This window comes from Pinus tabuliformis, chromosome 1_2, assembly GCF_031772625.1.
Source record: "Pinus tabuliformis cultivar Carrire ecotype Pingquan chromosome 1_2, CPIR1, whole genome shotgun sequence".
Classification (NCBI taxonomy): Eukaryota; Viridiplantae; Streptophyta; class Pinopsida; order Pinales; family Pinaceae; genus Pinus; species Pinus tabuliformis.
This window is the reverse complement of record NC_142298.1, coordinates 315,413,081-315,436,830: the sequence shown is the minus strand read 5'-3', so window position 1 is coordinate 315,436,830 and position 23,750 is coordinate 315,413,081. Positions and strand designations below refer to the sequence as shown.

At 43.9% G+C, this 23,750-nt stretch overlaps 1 protein-coding gene across 1 annotated transcript in view; it reads left to right on the top strand.

Moving 5' to 3' along the window:
• Positions 1-23,750, top strand: part of LOC149205630 (E3 ubiquitin-protein ligase UPL1-like) — an 82,631-nt gene that overhangs the window by 24,207 nt on the left and 34,674 nt on the right. Inside the window, 2 exon segments of the mRNA XM_089397455.1 lie at positions 359-454; positions 558-764. Coding sequence (XP_089253581.1) covers positions 359-454; positions 558-764 — 303 coding nt within the window.

The window sequence follows — 23,750 nt, the reverse complement described above, 5'->3', positions numbered from 1 at the left end:
ATACTAATCTCAAATGAGCTTCAATCTTTTGTGTTCTAGCAACAGGACCACTAGCAGAAATTATCTTACTATAGACATTTGTCATGAATTGCTTTTGGTATGACCTATGTCATTTGTGTTCGGTTTCCTCACAATCAATGCTATTCTTTGTCAACTGTTGAAGCTTGGAAAATGGGTTTATTGAAGTTTCTGCAATTTAAGAATTTTCCATATGTTCTAAATTAATATGATGCTAGTTCAGTTCTTCCAGAAAGTATATTTGAATCTCCAAGTTTGGTTGTAGTAATATAAAGTTTCTGTCTTTGTTTACTTTTCCTGAAATATTTAGTAATAATGATATTTTTCTGTGCTTTTTCAGCCTCCAAAAGTGAGGGCCTTTATCAACACTGTTATCGGTACTCCTTTTGAAAGTATAGAGCTTCCTCTGAAAACATTCAGCTGGGAGTATGAGAAGGTATATTTAAAATCTTTTGGTTGCGTTTTGTTGATATTGATGTTGCTCATTTTTTGAGAGTTTACTATTCTGCCTTTAATGAGAATGGTTCTGGTCTTTGCAGGGTGATTTTTATCATTGGGTTGATATTTTCAGTCATTTCAATTTGTTCTTTGAAAAATATGTTAAACCAAGAAGGGATTTCCTGTTGGAGGGAAATCTAATGGAGGATGATGCTCACTTTCCTCGAGAAGCTGTCATTCATGTCCTTCGTGTGACCCAGATTATCTTAGAGAACTGTGTAAACAAACAGTTTTGCATTTCATATGAAGTAAGTAACTCTGGTCTTAGGCTACTTTGCAATACTCACTTTCACGTTTTATGTAGAATTGGCACCTTTGTTTTAGGGAAATATTCCTATGTCACTTCCCCTCCATTTTTGCTTGTACAATTCGCTCTGTTAAGTTCTGGAGTTGACTTTTATGTATTGTCCATTTTTCATCTTCCAAGGAAAACATCTTGCAGAAAACCATACAAATCCCTCTCCATGATCCATGAATGGTAAACTGGGTAAACCATTGGCCCTGATTACAGAGCCTAACTTTGAGGGAATCAAGAGAGTCAAACCATGACCTCCCCAACTATGGGGGAGAGATCTCATGTTTGGCTGATGACCTCTGTGTCATGTTCCGGGGGGTCATCATGTCACGTGTTGGATTCTCGTATTTTCGTGTCCTCCGTGTCCTTGTGTGATGTGAGTTAGGTAGTGTCGATGTAGGATGGCCACCCTAGAGCATTTGAAAGTAGGAAGTTTAATAAAAGAAAATGTTTAAAATCTACATATGATAAAGAGATGCTTGCCATCATGCATGCCCTAGCCAAATGGCAACAATATCTTCTAGGAAGCAAATTCTTGATATGTATAGACCGCAATAGCCTCCAATATTTTCTTTGACAAAAACTCTTTCAATAGAACAACAAATATGGTTAGAGAAAATTGCTACCTTTGATTTAGACATACTACATAAAAGAGGTAAAGATAATATAGCAACTAATGCTCTTTCACAAAAAGATGAAGAAGCATTATGACTTGCAGTCTCAGCTATGGTTAGAGATTGGTTAGATGATTGTAATATCCCCAATTTTGATCTCTTATTTGAGGGGATTAATGGAGTTTATTGGGGAGGTGCTAAGCATAGCACAATTTTGTAATTTGGGCATTGGAGGCATTTTTGGCAGATGGGACTTAGGAGAAATAGAAAATTATAGCTTTAGTGGAATGTGGGGGCCACAAGAGAAGGAAATTCGACCCAATGGAGCAATTCGCACTAGTGAGAAGAGAGAGAGAAAGGAAGGGGTGTGAATTAGTGGAAGGTGGGGGCCACCAAAGTAGAGAGGGCCAACAATTATAAATAGAGCTTGGAGGTCTCCATTTGGTATTTTTGATAATTTGACAATTTAACATTAGTTCTCTTGAGCTGCTTAGACAAGACAACCGTGCTATTCAACACAAAGAATTTCAGAGCGGGAATTCCACCCTCATTTCGGAGAACTTCGAGTGTCTACTTAGTGAGGCAATTGGGGAGCTCAGTTCAGAGTTTCCATTGGGCACATTTACAGTGATTTCCTTCATCTGGAGCGAGTTTCCCTTGGACGCAGAAGATAATTTGTGGCTCTTGGGAGGGCTAGCAAAAAGGGGAATTTGGGTAAGCCAATTAGCAAAGAATCCTTCCACAAAGAGGACTGGAGTTTCTTGTCAATTTGCAGGTTTGTTGGTGAGGCGTTTGGGAGAGCTGAGTTGCTCCAATTCTTGGTCCGCACAGGGACTCACGGGGCATTGTTATGCAATCACTTGGGCAAGGAGAGTCTATGATGTGGCTATGGAGGAATAAGGGAAAATTTGGGAAGGAGATTTTCTAGGAGAAATTTGGAGCATTTTGTAGCAGATTTCATCTACAGCCAGTTTGCTAGCCAGTTAGAGGTCCACGCACAAATTGGGGTCACTGGGGCACGTTGGACTCAGCCCAAATCCTCTATAAGTTTTTTTGGCTTTATTGAGGAGAGACCAAGATTAATTTGGTTGGATTTTCTGGGCAGATTTGAGGGGTCAAACAGGGGTCCCAACTCAACCAACAACTAGAGGAGCTAGGGGAAATTCTGTCAAAATTCCAAGGTCGACATTTGGTCAATTCCTTCGTGGGTTTTTGTGTGTTATTGGTGGAGAGCCCGAGGTTAATTTCCCGGAATTTTTTGCGCACTGGAGGAGGCCCTAGTAGCCATTCCTTGCAGTCAATAGTGCAGATTTCAGAGGGATAATGTAGAGCTTGGTTGGGGACAACCACACTTGTGTTCGAGCAACTGATTTCATCACTTGGGCATTGTTAGCTTGCATTGAGCAAGCCCAGGTGCATACATTCTGATATTATCTTGTAACCAACATCTATCTTAATAAAATGGCTTAGCTTAGCGCAAATTTTGGCATTTTCTGGGTGTTTGATGTGGTGTAATTTTATGTGTGTGTTTTTGCTATGTTTGCTTTATTAATCATTGTAAATTTCTATTAGGAATATTACAGTGGTATCAAAGCCATAATCTTGTCCAATTGTGGGGCAACCAACTAGATCAAGGAAGATTTGTGCATGTATACATATTACACAGTGACAGGTTTAACCATAAACGACCCATGGCTCAAGGGGGATTTAATATGCGCAAATTCTTGACCCAGTTGATGAAGGTGTTAGGCTAGATCTATCCTCTTCCTTACAAAAGAGACACTAGAGTTGCACAGGCTGTGGGGGTGCAACCATCTACACAGGATTGTGGGGAACAAGTAGATACATCCAATATGATGCAGGGGTCACTTGTGTTGGAGAATTCCTTGACCGTGCCAGTTGACATCATAGTGGAGAGAGTAGAGCATACCCCCTGTAGTGCCATCCGTTGAGGTGGTGACTGGGGTCGTGTTCGAGTTTTTGAGTGATAGCAGCACACAGAAAATGGGTGAGGTACCAGGAGACATATCCACCCTTGATGAGGCGCTAAGAAATACAGAGGTATTGGACAATGGTCGCACACAATAGTGTCATCAGTTTCAAGCCAACCTTCTAGCATTAAAAAGGAAAGCCACATCAGTACGAGAGGCTATTCTGCTACAAAACGAGGAGATGGAGGGCATGAGAGTGGTTTGTGTCAAGTCAGCGGCCAAGTTGGCTCACATTGGGGAACGGTTGGATTCCCTAATGGTACAGTTAGAGGGCACATTGGAGAGTCGGAGCAACCCTCTTCAGGCATACATAGACGGGGCTAGCAACACTGTTGGGTCACCTTTGCCCATTGGAGAGAAAGAGACAGAGCTACCTAGTCAGATCTGATGTGTTGACCTAGATAGCGGGATGAGACGACTTGAGTTGCACAGGGTGCAACATCCGCATGTTGGGGTTGTTCTATGTGCCATGGTTCATGCATTCGATCCCTCTCTTGGGGTTGGATGGCGAGAGATCCTAAGTTGGTATCCGGTGGAGTGGGCTATGGAGATGGTGGTGGACTCGGGTGTTGCTCAGTAGGAGCTTCTAGGCCCTGGGGATATCGGAAGCCCAGATTGTCTTTGGGATTCGGGTGGGACTACCTATCATTTCCCAAGTATGCTGGTTGACTACGACTTGGGTGGTACAGTTGACCTAGAAGTTGAGGGCACACATTTGCTTGGGGAGTTTCAGTTAGCACTAGTGGCCAACTAGTTTCTGGACAGACTCTTTGAGTTGTCTTAGTATGATGATAATACATGGGATCACAGGATGATCAACATACTCTAGTAGGAGTTTTGTCGGAGGAGGTGGCATTGGCAGGCCACCAGACGGTGCCTTGTATGGAGCTAGGGATTTTTCACATTTGTGTGGGGCACAAAGGACGCAGAGGAGCAGAACAATGGTGGCATCACTATTGACACATAGGGAGATTTGCTTTTTGGATCCCTCAGGGAGGATTTGGAGCAGAGATTCATTCATTGGTGGGTATAGTGATGCGACGATGGAGGTGATGATATCGATCGAGTGTGGGCTGACACGTAGGGACAAAACTCTAGGCCATCACATCCAAGGATGTGTGGGAGCATCTAGCGTTGAGCGGTGGTCTACAGATGGGCATGGAGATGCATGGTGGTATGTCGGAGTGTGTTGGATTGCGTTGTGGAGTAGGAGTGTCTTACATCATATTGAGTACACGCGGGGAGTGATTGGTGCCTTGACATAGACAGGGTACGGGACGGTATAGGAGGGTATAGCGGTAGCGGGGGTATCCTGTGGTGTATAGGGATAGGTTGTGGAGTACAGTGGCATGCCGAGGAGTGTGGTGGTACTTGGTGCTATGCAGTGGCATATGGTGCGACACAAAGGACCCTTGGAGTGTTGCCTCCAATGAGGCTTGTGGACATGGGCATCCATAGGGTTATTCTTCAGTACCCCTGCAGACTCTTGATCATACCCTCGAGGACCTACCCAACCATGACTCTCCAGTTGAGACGTTTGGTGGAGGTACGAGCTGATAGATACAGGCTTAGGGATGGTGTGGTTTATTGTCGAGGAAGCATAGGTTCCACTCCTGGGCTCACACGTGGGGAGTCGATTGCGAGGGAACTGTATGGTGCACTTCTAATGAGACAATTTGAGGTGTCATAGGAGCTTGAGGTACGGTGGATGGTAGACTTCGTCTACAGGAGGGCACCCAGACTCCGAGTAGTATCTAGGTGTATCATTAGGAGTTGCGATAGCGGATTTCACTACGTGGTCTGGCAGGAGCAAGGTAGGTTGGAATGTGTGGGACATACTCCTGATACTTGGGGTCCACCCATGGGATACATACAGGGGTCAGAGATGAGGGCCAGATGGGTTCCAACAAGTAGCAACGCTACGTATCGCATCCCATGAGGAGTGGGGGTTATGAGCTCCTAGTATGGTTGGGGGATCCAGGGATCCAGTTGGCGGGTGGATCACTCCACTTTGTGATGAGCAGGGTCATGGTAGAGGGTGATCCAGTTCACCTTGGGTTTGACACATGGGGGATCACTGAGACCTCCACTACATGGCGAGGCAGACTTATCCTGTTGTTGCTCAGGGTCGAGATTGGCAGTGGAGGGGTAGACATTGGCATCATGGAGATGCCCGGGCAGAATGAGCTTTGCCTTCACAGATTTTTCGCCAATAGGCCCCAAGAGAGGACGATACAATCTGCGCACGATGGGGAGGATGTCATAGTCAGAGTAGCGTAGCGTCAGCATGGTGGCACCTCTCTGAGATTAGCGGGGGACTTTAGCATTATTGAAAAGTGTAACTAGGTTCGGTCTTCATAATGAAATGTAATTGTATTTTTATGTATAGAGATGAAAAGAAGAAAAATAAAATTATTGTAATGCTTGCATCATGGGTTTCACGAGCAAGAGATTTTATTTTTGAGTCAAGGCTCCCATTGAGAGCCTTTAGGAATTTTGTCATCTAGTCATAAAATAATAAAAGAGTCACTGTCATGTTATGAAGTTATGTTACACATTGTAAAGAGTCACACTTGTCTATGTAAAGTCATCCTCCAAGACCTTGTCACTAGCCCTCTTCAAGTCGACCTACAACGAATGGAGAAACCTAGAAGATCATGTCGACTCTCCCTCAAGTAATCATGTCGGCCTAAAGGACATGAGGTAACTTGTATATATAGAAGCACTCGGCCTCATTTGGAGGCAAGCAATTTGGTGAAGAAGAGCCTACAAGCATAAGTGCAAAGAAGGACTAGAAAAGAGAAGCGAAGGATAAAAGAAGGAGAGCGAAGGAAGGGATACTTTTGGGAAGACATATCTGGGCGTGTATACTCTCCCACGTGCGAAGGTAGCAGATCCGAGGGCATATAGAGAAGGTCGAAGAACTTGCTGCTGCATTGAGGTGACCTTGTTTGGGTAAAGAATCTTGCAAGAGGAAGCCGAGTAGAAGTGCTATAGGTCTCTCTCTTGAAGAGAATAATCAAGGAGCGAAGAGTGTTCTAGGGTTTCTTGAATAGGGTTAACCTAAGAGACCGAGATTCTTTAGGGAGGCCGAGAAGAGCAATGTGAAGAGAAGGGACCGAGATTCTCTAGGAAGCCGAGAAGAGCAGTTCAAGACTCTAGAAGGAAGCCGAGAAAGGGAAGAGGAAGAACATCAAGGAGGCTAGTGACTTGGTCTTGGGAGGACTCTAGTGTCAAGGGTCTTTGTCATAGTCTTGGTATTCGTCAATTGAAGATCTATAATAAGAATTTTTGATTGGGTTTTCCTCTCAAAGAGTGAGAGGTTTTGGTCCTGGTTGACAAGCCTACATATTGTGTCTCTTGTCTTCTATTGTTTATTTGGTAATTGTCTTGATGAAAAGAACACAATAATAACATAACGAAGAGAAGATCATAATCCAAGAAGTAAAAGTATATCACAAGCAATTATCAAGAAGAGAAATCTCCTAACTTATGATGCCCTAGATTTCTCAACATGGTATCAGAGCTTAGGTGCTAAAGTCAAGAAGGGGCATCTAATCAAGAAGACACACAAGAATCAAGTTTCAAAGAAGGAGCAAAGCAAGTCAAAGGACACCAAGCAAGAGATCAAGATCTTCATCATACCGAAACCCTAGATCGAAGAAATCTACTTTAGTAAGAAGTCTTGAAATCATATTCAAGAAGGAAGTATGAAGAAAGACCAAAACCTTAGAAGCATTTCCAAGATCGTCATCTAAAGAAGGCTAGAACATTCAAGAAGGATCGTGAAGCAAACCCTCTCTCAATCTTTCAAGGAGTAATCTTCTATCAACATCAAGATTAAGGAGGAAGCAAGCAACAAATACTCAAGTAAGTTTATGACTTCTTTTGATACTATCAAAATGTCTTTTTGCAATGAAAGCAACAAACTAGTTGGGGCTGCGAACTTCCTTGAATGGAAGAAAAGAACAGACCTAAATCTCATTGAGAATGAAGTCATGGACCACATCAAAGGGTCAATAACTCAACCTCCCAAAGAAGATACTCAAGCACATGCTAGATTCATGAAGGGAGAAGTGAGAGCCCAGAGGATTCTTATAGAATCCATCAAAGACTCTCTCATCCCATATGTATCAAAATTAGACACTGCAAAAGCTATATATGACAAATTGGTAGAGTTGTTTTCCGTAAGTACTGCTGGAGAAGTAATCTCTCTAAGGCAAGAACTCTACAAATTGAAGATCTCAAGGGAAGAAGGAATAGCCTCATATTTTATGAGGATTTCTGAAATAAGAGATCAACTTCAAGATCTAGGTGAAATAATGTCTGACAAAGAAATGACCATTGTAGTACTGAATGCACTATCGGAGGAATGGGGCAACTTCACTTCAAGTATCTATGGGAAGAAAGAAGCCACTCCTTTTCAAGATCTATGGTCATTGTGTAAGATCAAAGAAACTAGACTAAAGGCAAAGTCGGATGTAGGAACAAATGAGTAGAATCAAGTGTATGCTGCTATGTTAAGAAGAAAAGGAAAGTTCGGAAAATTTGGTCCTCAAAAGAAGAAGAAGAACATGGATAAAGTACAATGCTATGGATGTCAAGAATATGGGCACTATCGAAGAGATTGTCCTAAGCTTAAAAGGGAAAATAACAAGAGGAATAAGGAAGAAGCCCATATTACCAAAGAAGTAGAAGAGCCCGAGACAAAGAAGCCTAAGAAGGAGGAAGTGAAAGATCTCTACTATGACTAAGAGAATCTCCTTCACTAAAAGGTACTCTTCTATTGTATTATAGATAGGAAGCTTTGAAAATAAGATAGGATGCATCATATTAGAGAATGGCATCATGGTAGAAGCATTAGAAGTAAGAGCTCGTGACATATGTAATATGATGAATGTCTGGAACAAAACCTATGGAAGTCAACTATGTAGGATATAGCTCTTGGTAAACCTCATTAGAAGCTCAAGTGATACTTATGAAGAAGGAAGAAGTCATCTAGGAAAAGGGTTATCATACATTTGTCAAAAGGTAACATCTGCAGGATAAGATATGCAAGATCCTCAAGATTCTCTGATGGAATCTTCATTGTAAGATTCACCGATCAAGAGGAAAAGTAAGTGGTTCTTCAAGAATTCCAATCTTGTGGAATTCATAGAATGATGGTATGATAACATGACAATGAAGCAGATCAAGGGAATGAAGTCTCTTCATTCAAAGGAAACTGCTGCAGGAAGTCTGGATGATTCAAAAGAAAGATGAGGTATGTATGCTCACATTTGATATTATGGAAGTCATGTCATATGGTTGCAGACAACAGGGATCACTGAGGCATGATCAAAGAAAGGATCTCCTCCCTCAAAGGGATGCAAGAATGCATGGTTCACATATTTAATTAGATGAAATCAACATAATATGTCCTCATATGGAGTATGAGGTAGTTGACTACAACTGAGGAACTTTGAAGCTCCTAGAAATGAAATATGTGAAGAAAGGAAGGAAGAGATCATGGTAAAGGCAGTCAACATCCAAAAGACCAAGAAGATTTGACTATGATATCTCCCAGAAAGATATGGAGACTCTGATGGAAGTCTGGAAAAAGATGGAGACCCTTGACAATACATATCTTTAGGAGATGGGTCAACATATATGTAGGATGCTGATGCCTACAGGAAGATGTCATGATGAAAGACCATCACAAAGGTAATTATGATTTAAATATTCATTATTGATGAACTAGTATCTAGATGGGCTTATGCAGGGCTACCAAAGGGAAGAACTATGAATGTCTTCTATGAAGAACCATGTAGAAGGATGCAAGAACCTTCCGGAAAGAAAAGCATGATGAAGGTAGCATAACATGAAGCAATGTCGAATAAAGACTGATGGATCACTTTCTAATAAAAGGAATGATGACATGACTAACACATGAATGAAAGTGATGGATGGTTTGTGCTCTATGAAGAAGTCCCAAAAGATGAAGACTTCGTGATAAAGAAATTCATGACATATAAGGAAGGAGTTCTTCAAGCAGTTGGTTGTCCCATCATCTCCATCTAAGGAGCTGTTGTAGGTAATGTTGCGAACATCGACATTGGGATAAAATCGACAAGGGTCCGGAAAACCAAAAAATTGTAAAAATCGGGAAAATATCGGTAAAAATAGGCAAACATCTGCAAAATCAATATACCATCAAAATATCGGTAAAAATTGACAAACATCGGCTAGGCCAAAATATCGTGATTTCGAGATGTTCGCAACATTGGCTATAGGCCCCTATTTTTAGAGGGAGCCTGAAAAGTTTCTTGCTTGGAAGAAACTTGGAAACTCCTAAGCTAAGAGGGAGCTTAGATACATTCCTTGTATAGGAATGAGTAAATTTCTTTATTGGAATAGATATGTCCTCCCTAATTGAGAGGGAGAGATAGACACATCATTCTAGTCTTCAATTGGGAAGACAAAATGAGAGGATTGGGTAATCATTTGGCATCCGATACTCTTTGAGGATGAGATAGGGCATCCAAGATAAGAGTAGTCATGGAGGACCAATATTCTTTGAGGACTGGGAATCCAAGATAAGAATAGTCCTAATGGAACACACCCTGAGAACCCAGGTGGGGTATGTTCCGAGAGAGACAATGATGAGAGTGTCTATAAATCATTGGTCTCGCTAGCATTGAGCTCAGATCTTGTGGAGAGATAGAGCTATTAGTCAAGGCCTTGCTATGTGACAATGCTGGTTGATATGATGCTAAACAAATGGGTTACCAATCCGATTCTTCTTATGAGAAATTCTTTAGATTGAGAATGACCAAGTACTATTATGAATACCTCCCTAGTTAAGAGGGAGTGTTGAAAAGTGTAACTAGGTTCAGTCTTCATAATGACATGTAATTGTATTTTTATGTAAAGAGATGAAAAGAAGAAAAATAAAATTATTGTAATGCTTGCATCATGGGTTTCATGAGCAAGAGATTTTATTTTTGAGTCAAGGCTCCCATTGAGAGCCTTTAGGAATTTTGTCATCTAGTCATAAAAGAATAAAAGAGTCATTGTCATGTAATGAATTCATGTTACACATTGTAAAGAGTCACACTTGTCTATGTAAAGTCATCCTCCAAGACCTTGTCACTAGCCCTCTTCAAGTTGGCCTAAAACGAATGGAGAAACCTAGAAGAGCATGTCGGCTCTCCCTCAAGAAATCATGTTGGCTTAAAGGGCATGAGGTAACTTGTATATATAGAAGCACTCAGCCTCATTTGGAGGCAAGCAATTCGGAGAAGAAGAGTCTACAAGCATAAGTGCGAAGGACTAGAAAAGAGAAACGAAGGATAAAAGAAGAAGAGAGAAGGAAGGGATACTTTTGGGAAGTCTGAGCTGGGCGTGTATACTCTCCCACGTGCGAAGGTAGCAGATCTGAGGGCATATAGAGAAGGTCGAAGAACTCGCTGTTGCATTGAGGTGACCTTGTTTGGGTGAAGAATCTCGCAAGAGGAAGTCGAGTAGAAGTGTTACATGTCTCTCTCACTTGAAGAGACTAATCAAGGAGCGAAGAGTGTTCTAGAATACGGTTAACCTAAGAGACTGAGATTCTCTAGGGAGGCTTAGAAGAGTAGTGTGAAGAGAAGGGACCGAGATTCTCTAGGAAGCCGAGAAGAGCAGTTCGAGACTCTAGAAGGAAGCCAAGAAAGGGAAGAGGAAGAACATCAAGGAGGCTAGTGACTTGGTCTTGGGAGGACTCTAGTGTCAAGGGTCTTTGTCATAGTCTTGGTATTCGTCAATTGAAGATCTATAAGAAGAATTTCTGATTGGGTTTTCCTCTCAAAGAGTGAGAGGTTTTGGCCCTGGTTGACAAGCCTACATACTATGTCTCTTGTCTTCTATTGTTTATTTGGTAATTATCTTGATGAAAAGAACACAATAATAACATAACGAAGAGAAGATCATAATCAAAGAAGTAAAAGTATATCACAAGCAATTATCAAGAAGAGAAATCTCCTAACTTATGATGCCCTAGATTTCTCAACAAGCATTACAACTCTTCACAACTCAATAACCTTTAGGGATGAGCTGGCTACTATAGTGGGAGATCATGCAGATCTTCCATTGGGCTTTAACGAGTCACTGATGGAGTGGGGGACTTCATTAGCATGGCAGGTTGGTTAGCAGGACGATATCAGGAGAAGCTCACGTGAGCGAGACGCTATCTCTACAGGGATTGGGTGGTATCTTTGAGAGTTTACGCTTGGAGTGTATGGGATGGCCTATGTGGTAGTACATCTTCATGAGGAGTTGGGTATAGTGCCACATTGTCATGATCCCTACTCATTGATGGTATGCAAGGGACTTTTGGTACTTATAACGAGCAGGATAGTGAGTGGACCAAGGGGAGCTTCATGTTGATCAAGTTGGCTTGGGATCTTGGTATCGAGGAACTCCTTCACTATGGGGCAGTGCAGAGATCAGGGACGATCCAGTGACACATTTGGGACCCTGGTATAGTTTGCAGTGACAGTGAGGATCCACAGTTAGAGAGGGCGCTTGTTCAGGAATTGCTTGAGGACAAGCAATTTTTGGTGGGGAGGACTATAATATCCCCAATTTTGATTTTTTATTTGAGGGGATTAATGGAGTTTATTGGGGAGGTGCTAAGCATAGCACAATTTTGTAATTTGGGCATTGGAGGCATTTTTGGCGTATGGGACTTAGGAGAAATAGAAAATTATAGCTCTCGTGGAATGTGGGGTCCATAAGAGAAGGAAATTCGACCCAATGGAGCAACTCGCACTAGTGAGAAGAGAGAGAGAAGGGAAGGGGTGCGAATTAGTGGAAGTTGGGGGCCATCAAAGAAGATAGGGCCAATAATTATAAATAGAGCTTGGAGGTCTCCATTTGGTACTTTTGATAATTTGACAATTTAACATTAGTTCTCTTGAGCTGCTTAGCCAAGACAACCGTGCTGTTTAGCACAAGGAATTCCCGAGCGGGAATTCCACCCTCATTTCGGAGAACTTCGAGTGTCTCCCTAGTGAGGCAATTGGGGAGCTCAGTTCAGAGTTTCCATTGGGCACATTTATAGTCATTTCCTTCAATTAGAGCGAGTTTCCCTTGGATGCATAAGAGAAATTGTGGCTCTTGGGAGGGCCAACATAAAGGGGAATTTGGGCAAGGTAATTAGCAGAGAATCCTTCCACAAAGAGGACTGGAGTTTCTTGTCAATTTGTAGGTCTGTTGGTGAGGCGTTTGGGAGAGCTGAGTTGCTCCAATTCTTGGCTTGCGCAGGGGCTCACTGGGCATTGCTATGCAATCACTTGGGCAAGGAGAGTTTATGATGTGGCTACAGAGGAATAAGGGAAAATTTAAGAAGGAGATTTTCTAGGAGAAATTTGGAGCATTTTGTAGTAGATTTCATCTACAACTAGTTTTGCTAGCCAGTTAGAGGTCCACGCACAAATTGGGGTCACTGGGGCACATTGGACTCTGTCTAGACCCTCTCTGGGTTTTTTTGGGTTTATTGAGGAGAGACCAAGATTAATTTGGCAGAATTTTCTGGGCAGATTTGAGGGGTCAAACAAGGGTCCCAACTCAGACAACAATTAAAGGAGCTAGGGGAAATTAGGCCGAAATTCCGAGGTCAACATTTGGCCAATTCCTTCGTGGAGTTTTGTGGGTTATTGATGGAGAGCCTGGGGTTAATTTCCCAGAATTTGCTGAACACCAGAGGAGGCCTTAGCAGCCATTTCTTGCAGCCAACAATGCAGATTTCAGAGGGACAACGTAGAGCTTGGTTGGGGACAGCCACACTTGTGTCCGAACAACTGAGTTCATCACCTAGTCATTGTTAGCTTGCCTTGAGCAAGCCCAAGTGCATGCATTCTGATCTTATCTTGTACCCAACATTTATCTTAATAAAATGGTTCAACTCAACGCAAATTTTGGCATTTTTTGGGTGTTTAATGTGGTGTAATTTTATGTATGCGTTTTTGCTATGTTTATCATTGTAAATTTCCATTAGGAATATTACACATTAGTAGCATAGGTGACTGCTTACATAATGACAAGATTAGACATGCTATTCAACTGAGAATATGCATGTCCTAATCAAGCCTAGAATATAAACAAGCCAAGAAGGCAATAAACACTTACGGCCTTCTCCTTGGACAGCAATGCCCCTAGCTAGTGCCTAAGCTACAAAATTGAAAGCAAATTCAACAATAAAAACACATACAAGTTACCTCCAATAAGCTCAATGCACACCACACAAATCTTGCACCATTAGACCTCCAAAGTCTTTGTCTATTGAATGATATGAACAAGTACAAAATAATATTGACAGAGGTTCCCCAAGCTCCAGCTTCCAACACTAGAGAGCAATAGGAGTAAAGGCTACAATTTATTGAAGAATTGGGAGACAATCCCAAGAACAAGAGTGTTTACAAGTGTCCATGGGAGCAAATCGCTATGCCCAATGAATTCTCCAAGTGTCCCAAGACTTCTGTGCGAGTTTCCTCTTGCTGGTAGCATGAGGATCCTTGAGTGACAGCTCTGTAGGTGACAGTTGCCATGTGTGAAAGAAGGGGGGAGTCCTCCCCACTTAACTCACAGCCAACGAACATGTATACTCGACCATAAGCCTGTGTTGTAACAGCTGTCCCAAGTTCTTGCATGTAGATGCCTTAAGAGGGGCTGTGTGTGGCCTGTAGGTGGCAGTGCATAGCAGCAATGTAGACAGGTGTGTAGGATAGGAGTTTAACGGGGAGTTAACTCCCCACTTAACTCCTACATAATCCAAATCAAATCAGCCTCCAACAGCCAACAAATCCGTGATCATCACATGTGGGAATTCAGCCCTCTAGCTGGCCCAACTAGTGCTCCTTCAACTGGCAGTCAACTGGGTCTAGATGGCAGTCATCACTCCTTCAAACTCGTGGGCCTTATTTGGCCTCCAAATCAGCACTGAATTCCTTCTTCTTTGCCTTGTCACTTGAGTTCATTGGCAGTGACCTTCTTTGATTGGGAATATGTTTTTAATCTGTCCCTAGTTTATTAATTTTTGATTCTTCTTGTCCTTTTTCCACTTCTATGAGTAAAAGTGGGTTTTCATGGGGAAATATTTATTTTTTGGACCCCAAAGTGGGTATCAGGATAATGTTGGTACTATGAGTATGAATTTTAAGTACTCACATGCCATACAAAATTTCCTAGAGCCACTTTTTAATTATTACATAGAAATTTATTAAAAATTCCCGTTCTGTGGGAATTTTTTAATTATTAAAAAATCCTAAAAATACCTAATGTAATTTCGTAAGACTCTGGGAAATGCCTAGCATGGTAATATACATTGACCCTAGACTCAAAAATACACTCAAGGCCCAGTTATTAAGATGCACTCCAGTTTTGGAGGCTATGAGTGAAAAAACTCGACTAATTATTTGTCGTTGAAAAGCAAAAACAATTAGTGAAATGAAAAAAACACTCTAGAGTGACTTCCTTAGTAACCATGTCCCAAGGGTCTAAGTCTATTACATAAGTTCATCATGCTAATGTCATTTATTACAATTCCCCCATGGGGGTACGGATTTTGCATAGAATAAGATATAAGAAGAGAGAGAAGGGGCAAGATTTGCCCTGTTGGACTTCTGATCTTCAAAAAAAAAATCTGATAGGTTCCTTGTGCATTGGGCCATGGGGTCTTCATTTCTGCTAGGTACAACTTAGCAGGTAACAGTGCCCATTGCTGACTGTGACGAATCATGTTATGCCCTATCCTACCACAGTTATAGCACTTATACCTTTTCCAAGTTTATGGAGTATCTGATACTAGCTACCGTCTTTATGCCTATATGCTTGTAAGGCTTGCCTTCTCCTTGAACTTTGTTGCTAGGGCCACTTTCAATTATCTATTTTCTCATTTGCTATCAAATTAATTTTTCCACCTATCCCTCTGCGAAAGTTTGTTGCTCAACTGCTCAAAGGTTAGATCTATATCTTTAGAAGTAATGTTCAAGGTTATAACAAATTTTCTGTAGGATGACTATACAGTGTAGACTTTTCAAAGTGATAATCACTAGATCCTTTTCATCCATCTTTCTATCTATTGATTTCAATTGATCTCTGATATCCTTGATTTTTAATAAATGGTCTTGAAGAGAACCATGATCCTCCTATTTTATTGAAAAAATTGTATTCTTTAAGGAAGGTGCCCTACCTTTGTTTGATGTTTTTCACGCACATTCCTCAAACTTCTCCACATTCTAGAAGCATCGTCTTTGCCTTTAACTTAAGGCAGCATCTCATCAGTCACAGGGAGCTTGATCAGGATCATAGCTTCCCTGTTCTTGTCATTGTACTCGGCTTGAGCCCGTCATTTGATTCGGGTTGCAACTCCTTTCTCAATAGTATTCAGTCCAAACATCTGTACTCAAAGATCACCATCATTCTTTGTTTCCAAGTATTAAAGTTTTTCCATTAAATTTCTGATGTCCATCCAACACGATATGGGACAGACTGACCATTTTTTGATTTGTAAACAAATTTGAATAGAAGTTACCTCTCTCGCTGTTATAACTAAACATTTGACAACCCTACTGTTGTACTGTTACACCTACAAGGTCACTTACAATCCTACTGCTGCAATGAGAGTAAATTCGTATAAAAAACTGCAGTACACTTCTTTGGAGATAAAAATATACTTGAAATTCTTCAATTTTTATATTCCTGAACTCAGAATGCAAACTTACTATTCATAAACAAAATCTTTAACATGATTATGTTTTCAGAACAAGATATTTAAAACGTTCTTAAAAAATTCATCTTCTTCAAAATTAAAATTATTAAATTCAGAATCAGAGTTGCACGTCACCCTTGCGGTTGTGTTTACTTTGGCTGGTGGTTACGTCAACCCTAGTTGACCCTTTTTCCTTTGCACCAAGTGTTGGCTTGTTGGGGCCTGATCCAGGTTTGGAGTTAATTAGCCAAACAAATCCCTGAACTACTGGCCCTTTCGGCAACAATCCGCGGAGTGCGGAATGAGGTTTCACCCGAAGTAGTATGGGGGGTGCTAGAACCAGGTTTCCGCACCCTTGAGATGTCTGAGCGGTTCGATTGGTCCAACTGTTTGTCCCTGCGCACAGGTCGCTTCGCGCACTTCCCAGGCCTTCACGCCTTGATATACTTGCCTTCGCTCAGCCCTAACCAGGGGCTGTGGGTCTTCTGCACTGCTGGAGTAGCGCTCTGCGCTATTCCCCTAAGTCGCGCCTGAAATCTTACTTATCTTCTTATGCTTAGTCAATTGTCTTCGCGTAAATGGATGTCTTACGTTATATTTATTTATACAACACATTCATAAGAGTTCGCGCAACAAATAAATAGTACACTTGCAATTTAAACCCAATCATACATTAAAACAAGGAAAGATACACAGTAATATGGTAAAATTCTCTTTATTAATTCTTCCACTGATTACAGACTCGACCTGCACTGCGCACTCAGCTGTAGGGGTCCGTGCACGCAGCTGTGGACTACTAGGCCTCTGCGCACTTAGCTGCAGAGCCTTCTCCTACTCTACAACCCAAAGACACTTTGCACCCCGACTCAGTCTCTTAGACTTCTCATGCTTCCATTCTATTAGGTATGCCATCTCTACACTTAGAGCCTATTGTACAAGGTCCACGGACCATGGGTAGGTCTATCAAGTCGACATTACATTGCAAAACCGTGGGCGGACAACCTTGTGACTTTATCAATTTGCGGACAACCTTGTGACTTTATCAATTCGCGGAGCTTTTACAAAAGACTTGGTCAAAACTTGGGCTTTAAGCCCCAAAACATGCCTTAGGGGGATTCCATGCCCAACAAGCCCCCAACACAAACATCGTGACTCGTCCTCGAGTCACTCTGTCGGCGCGGAGATCTTCGCGCGGAGTCTCTCCAACTCTGTCTGAACTGTTTCAAGGTCAGCAGCGCACTGAGCGGCTGCCTGCTGGATCTCCTATACACGTTCCGAGACCGCGGTGTCGGAATTGCTCCCTTGCATCTGTGCCTGTGTTCCCTACATCTGTGCGAGCTTGCCTTCAATTGCTGCTGTGATGGTGAAGGCCTCGTCGATCCAAGGCTGAATGCGCGCCTTCAGGACTGCTTCCTTGTGCCGTGCCGCGTCCACCTGTTCTTTCAGCGCTTTGGCTTGTTGCATCCGCGCGAGCCTTTGAGTGAGGGCCACTGTCTGCGCAGTTCCTTTCACGCTGTCATACTGTTGCTGGAGTTCTCGCGCCTCTGTCTCTAAGCGCTGGATGTTGGGGTCCTCCTGCAGATTCGTGAGGACCTCAAAGGACTCTTCCAACATTCTGGTGTAGTCTCACACTGCAGTGTCGGTTTCGTCTAGTCTCGCTGTAATAGCGCTAGCGCGCTGTTCTCTTACTTTCGGAGGGGTGGACGGCTGCGCCTTCAACCGCAACTCTGCAATCTGAAGGTTCAGCTCCAGCTGAACCTTTGTCATTTCCTCTCGTGCCTCGCGCACCCCTGCTGCTAGCTTGTGGATGCGCGCCTCTGCTGGTGTGTCTGCTAGGATGGCCAGCTCAGGGACGCTTTGACAAGCTTCGTCCAGTACCTATACCAGCTGTCGATTCTGCAACACCACTTCGTTGCGCTGCAAGCTCAACTGTTCCATGTTAATTTTTACTCTCTTAGGACTTGCAGCGCGCGACTCTCCCTAGCCCGCAGTTCTGCAGTAATCCCATCCTGCAGAATGTATAATGTTTCTCGCGGGAGTGCAACCATGTTGATTCCGATACCCTTCATCGCGCTAATCATAGGCCTATCGACCTCATTTGTTGTCACCAGTGCCCCTTCCGGCAACACTGTGGTATTTTTCACCCAAGTGCGCAACATCTGCTCTGCTGTCGAAAGGGTACCAGCCTGAGGAGTGCGCATCTGCAACTCCTGCAGTTGCGCTCTGAGGGCCCCCAACACATTCTGGCTCTCCTGCATAAAATTTTGGAGGGCCTCGGAGGTGACATCGCACACTGTCTTGTCGATGTCGTGCAGATCACCCTCGGTAAGGGTGATCGGGTCAATAGACAACTTCGATGCCTTGACCTTCTTGCGCGGCCCTGTCCGCTCGGTCGGGTGCTGGCGTTTCAATTGTGTTGACGCGGTTTGTGGGCTTGCGCCTCCCTCCTCTTCTTCTGCTTCCTGCCCATGTGAAGGCGACTTTTGGCCCTCGCGCGCCTTCACGACTGCCTCCTACGCTGCTGCTTCCTTTCTCTGTTCAGATGCTGTTTGTGCAGCGTCCCACGCCTCCTGCGCTTCTGCTGTCGCTGCCTCCTTCCTTCTCTTTTCGGCCAACTGCGCCATGCGCAGTTTGGCCTCCTCTTTCTTCCTTTGTGCCGCAGACTTCTCCATTGCCGCAATGTCTAGAGCGTGCCACTTCGGCAGCCATGTCTCCAGTACATTAAAGATTACATCGTTTGTGGCTACAAAGGGTAGCTCTCACCATTGCTTAGTTGGGTCCTTGCGCGCTCTGATGTATATGCTGTGGAGGTTCGCCTTAAACTCTGCAAAACTTTGCAGGCTATTGTAGACAGTGGGTGATAACCGCGGCTTGCGGTTGATCCCCATTCTAAGGTTCATCTCCATGAACACCCATAATATCTTACTGTCGCGGATCCTGTTTGCATCCTTTGTGGCCCAGAGCGAAGCATACTTTGCGGCCTCTGGCAGATCCCTATCAATTGTGGGGAATTGACTGTCTTCTGGTAATTCCCCTGCCACGAGCACTATGGACAGCAGAAGCCATGCATAGTGGAATGTTTTGCCTTGTTCCTGAGCTTCGCAGCAATTCTCCAAGAATTCCTTGTAGAGGAACTCGGACCAGTTAAACTGGACCCCCTCTGCACACTGCTCAGCAAGTGCTACCACTGGCGCGGGTACCTCGTCCGCGCGGCACTTGCGCATAACCTTACTTGCCAGAATTTGGGTCGCCACTCTTACTACTTTGTCGTTGATGCTGGATATGGCGTAGCCCCTCTTTTTCTTTTCGAGTTTATACTTTTTCTTCATGGCTTCCGCGATGGCCAAGTCACTGCTTTTCCCCTCCGATATATCACAGGGTTCTCTCCTTTGCATGGCAGCCGGGTGATGCGGTGAATCAAATGCTCCGTGATGGGGATGGGCTCCTCCAGCCACAAACACCCACCATGCACCAGGCAGAGCAGCTGCTTGATGACGAAAGTTGTTATTGGGGTGCGGTGGAAATGTGGCACCCAAAGCAGGTTTAGTAGCCCTGCCTTTTCCACTCTGCGCAACCACTTTCATGGCTCTAATTCGGTAACCCCCACCGCGGTGTTCTGCTTAGGCTTCATAAGCTGCGCGGTCTCTAGGTGAGGGAACTTCTCGTGGTCAACGAGGTCCCAATCTTCAAATTTTAAACTAGGCACCTGTCCCAGGTGCATGCCCTAAAAAATGATGTTATCTGGGAGGAGCGGGGTCTGGAGAGAGCTCTTGCTCTTGTCAAGATCCTTGGGCACTTTAGCCTTCCCCTTCCGCCAATGTTTCACCAAGTCTCTAGGACGGGGAGATGCGGGTGCGGGGAGACGCACAAGGGGGACGTGTGGGAGTACCCTCAAATTTTAGGGAAATTTAGGGGGGACGGGGGGGACGTCGGGGTATATAATTTTTTTTAATATATATTTCAAATTCATATTCAATAATGAAAGCATAAATACAATGATACATACATAATTGAATTAAGTTATGAAATATATTGATCCATACTCACCATCCTTACTAATACATACATGATTCATCCATAGACGACAAGATTCAATAATGAAATACTCTGATACATATTCATCATTCATTATTCACCATTCTAGAATCTACATTGATTTAAAAATTAAATTCATCATTCATCATTCTAGATTCTAAATTGATTTAAAATTAAAATTCATCATTCTAGAATCTAATTAGTACTAAGCAAAATAGACTATAATAGATACTGAAATCTAAAGACTGGAATAGGAAATTGATGTAACTAAAGTTTAAACTAAAAAACAATGGAGTGATGAGTCTAAAAGTCACTCTGAAGTACACAAAGGGTTTGGTGCTCTTGATTAAATACTAATTCCATACCTTTGTACATGACAAAATGCAATGGAAACATTGCAATCCATCGAATCTTGAATTCCTGAAAAACTGTTAAGTCTGCTAGATTTTGAGTGAGATCTAAAATTCTACTTTCTCCATATGAAATCCAATGAGGTCGGAACCACTCTCAAACATCCTGAGTCATTTCATGGTAATGTTAAAAATTTAAGTAAAAGGATGAAAATGAAAGATAAAGGAGAATGTCACTTTTACTTTAAGAATTTAACATTACCATGAATTGCATAGCATTAGTAGGGCGCTATGATCAAATACTAGGTTTCCCCTGTCATAAATCATTGTTTACAAGCAAATTTAAAGGGGTACGCATAGCCCGTTTTGAGGGGGGGCGCCCAGGCGTCGCCCTTTTGGGGAGTCGCGTCCCCCACATTGGGGAAACGTCCCCCCTTGCATCTCCTCACGTCTCCCCAAAAGGGGGACATGGGGAAACGTTTCCCCAGACGTCCCCCTGTCCCAGGTGCGTGGGGTGCGAGGGGTGCACGCACCCGACCTTGGGGGACACGTCCCCGTGGAACACTGCCTTCTGTGGGGGGATATAGGCTGGCAGCTTTGTTGGAGGGTGCGTAGGCTCAATTTCCTCCTCCATCCCTTCGTCTTCTTCGATGATTAGGTCCTCTAGGGCTTCCTCCTCATCGATTTCTATGTTAACGACTTTCCCCTTTTCTTCCATCGTCAACCTAGTGCGCAACGGGTTTCGCGGGGACACACATACGGGAACCATTGCCTGTTTGTCCTTCTTTGGTCTTGGCGTGTGTGGTGATTTCGGGATTTCTGCCACAATCCCGGCGCCTTTAGGGGCATCCCCCACAGTCAGGGCCTGCGCGGCCTCTTCGGCGGTCATCTTTGTGATATCCATAACTTCCTCAGATGCTACCATCGTGTCCGACCAGAAATCTATCGTTCGCGTATTCAGGGGCTCAATGAATGCTCTGCATAGGTCAAACAGGGCTCTACTCAAGCTACGCGGGGTATACAACTGCTCAATTCGTAAATGACCAAGTGTTGTTTGTTGGGCAACCCTTTGTAATTTATAGCGCCTTTTGAATTTGAATTCGACCGTTCCCCCAAATCCGGTTCATTAATGCTCCCTTGGCAGTAGATTTTCCCAAATCTTGCTCATAAATCGCGTCTTAAATGCCTGCCGCCCGCTCCATTTGGCCTCAAGTTGAGCATCCCATCGTGAATAGAGACTTCAACAGTCACTTTCTGGCCAACCCGCGCGGCAACGCAGGCCCCCTTGCGCAGTTGCGGACCTCGTGACTCCTTGCTTCTGCGCGCAACTCCAACATTGCGCATCTTCCGGGCAGAGTAGTTTACAGTTCCACGCCTCCTTTCAACTGCTTGGAGCGCTAAGACTGTATTTCCCTCGGCTAGTCAGGTGGCTGCCCCACCTGTATAGGGTGTCATCTGGTCATCCATCACTTTTCCTGGAAACTACCCACATTTTATTGTTTCTGTTGGCATCGCACACTTTATCATTTGCAGCACGCCACCCTGGTTGATTCTCTTAGTAATATGTGGTCCAAGCCAAGGCATTAGACTGATCAATTCGCGGTGATAGTCCTCAAACTTGTCAGCGTGATCGTGCGCACCCTGTCTTATCACCCTGGTCTTCTTATCGAGAAAATCTTCCTTTATCTCGTCCTCCAGCTTCTTGACATCCACTTCTACCATAGCGCTTTTTCTCCTTAATCGCACCCTTTCTTTCTCAAGTTCTTGGAGCCTAAAATTTCCCTGTTGGATTTCTTCTTTCAAGGTTTCGCGAACCGTCGTATCTACCGGTGCTGTGATGTGCGGACTCGGCATTTCATGTACTATAGGGCTTCCAGTGTTCGCTTCATACTCCAGCCTTGGCGATGCTTGCGCTGTCAGGTTCTTGCACGCGGTCCTATAAGCCCATAGAACCACTGGTACGCGCAGGTCCTAGTCAGTCCGCTTCGCATTGTGGACCTTGTTCAGTGCTTCACATACTTTGTTAAAGGCTTCTGCGTGGATAACCTTCTGCGCACTTGGTCTTTCCATACTTTGTGGTTCCAACCGGAGGGGTCATTCGCGCCATTGCCTTGCCCGCACCTGCTTACTGACCGTGTCTCCTAACGCGAAGGCTGTGTGCATCCGCGCAGGTTTCATACCATATGCCTGTATCCATCTGAACAGGTGGGCGCGCAGACCGTTTCGTCTGGCAATCTTGTCTATTAATCGCATCTGAGGCTTCCCAAATCGCATGCGCATCATCCTTCTGCATTCGCGCCAGTCCTCAAAACTTCTTTCGTGCGTACCCCACCACTTCGTGGGCGTAGCGCGCAGTACCCATTTCAAAGCTTCAAAACGTTGCTGTTCCGGCACCTCTCTTTCAAATTTGCTCAGGAAGTCATCTACCTCACTTAACCCATCATACATAGGCAACTCCTTTACCTCTGTTGATATGCAGCGCAGTGACTTCGTCATCATGTTACAGTTCAGCATGGTTACCTTGTGTAACCAGTTTTGCCATCGTTTTATTTCCTCGTCCGAATTCGATGTGCAAGAGCTTTAGCGCTCCCATGAGATTTGTCCATCCGCGGTTGGATTCACCTAGTCTTGCTCTCGCGCGGTTATCTTGTAGATGCAGTCCAAGTCATCGTCGTTGTTGTTGTCGTGCACCGGCTTCGTGCAGCACGATCCTACTGCAGGGTCCAACAATACAACCACGCGCAGAGACTTTTTCTCAAAAGTCATCTTGCGCTTCTTTAGATTTATCACCCCATTCATGTCAGTGGCCCAATCTATTCCTATTAGCGCGAGGTAGGGATTGTTGTCATCCACAATCTCTATCACTTCGAAATTTACTAGCGCACTTGCTCCTTCGATATCTACTGTGATTCCCTACAATCTCCCAATAGGTAGGATCTTTTGATGGTTCGCCATTCGCAGTTGGATAGGAGACCATTGTAGTGTAGGCCTTCCCATGCGCTCCCATGTCTGCTTCGGCAGGACGTTCGTGTCTAATCCTAGATCCAGAATCACTTGGTCCATCTCATATTCTCCAATATGCGCGGTCAATCTCATCTCCCTTCCCGTTCGCGTTGTGTGCTTTTCGAGCTTCCGGACTACGCGCGATTCTCCTTGCGCTGTCCCAGCGCATCTATTTATGAGTTCTTGTAGCCCCTTTACAACCTTGCTGTCGCACAACAA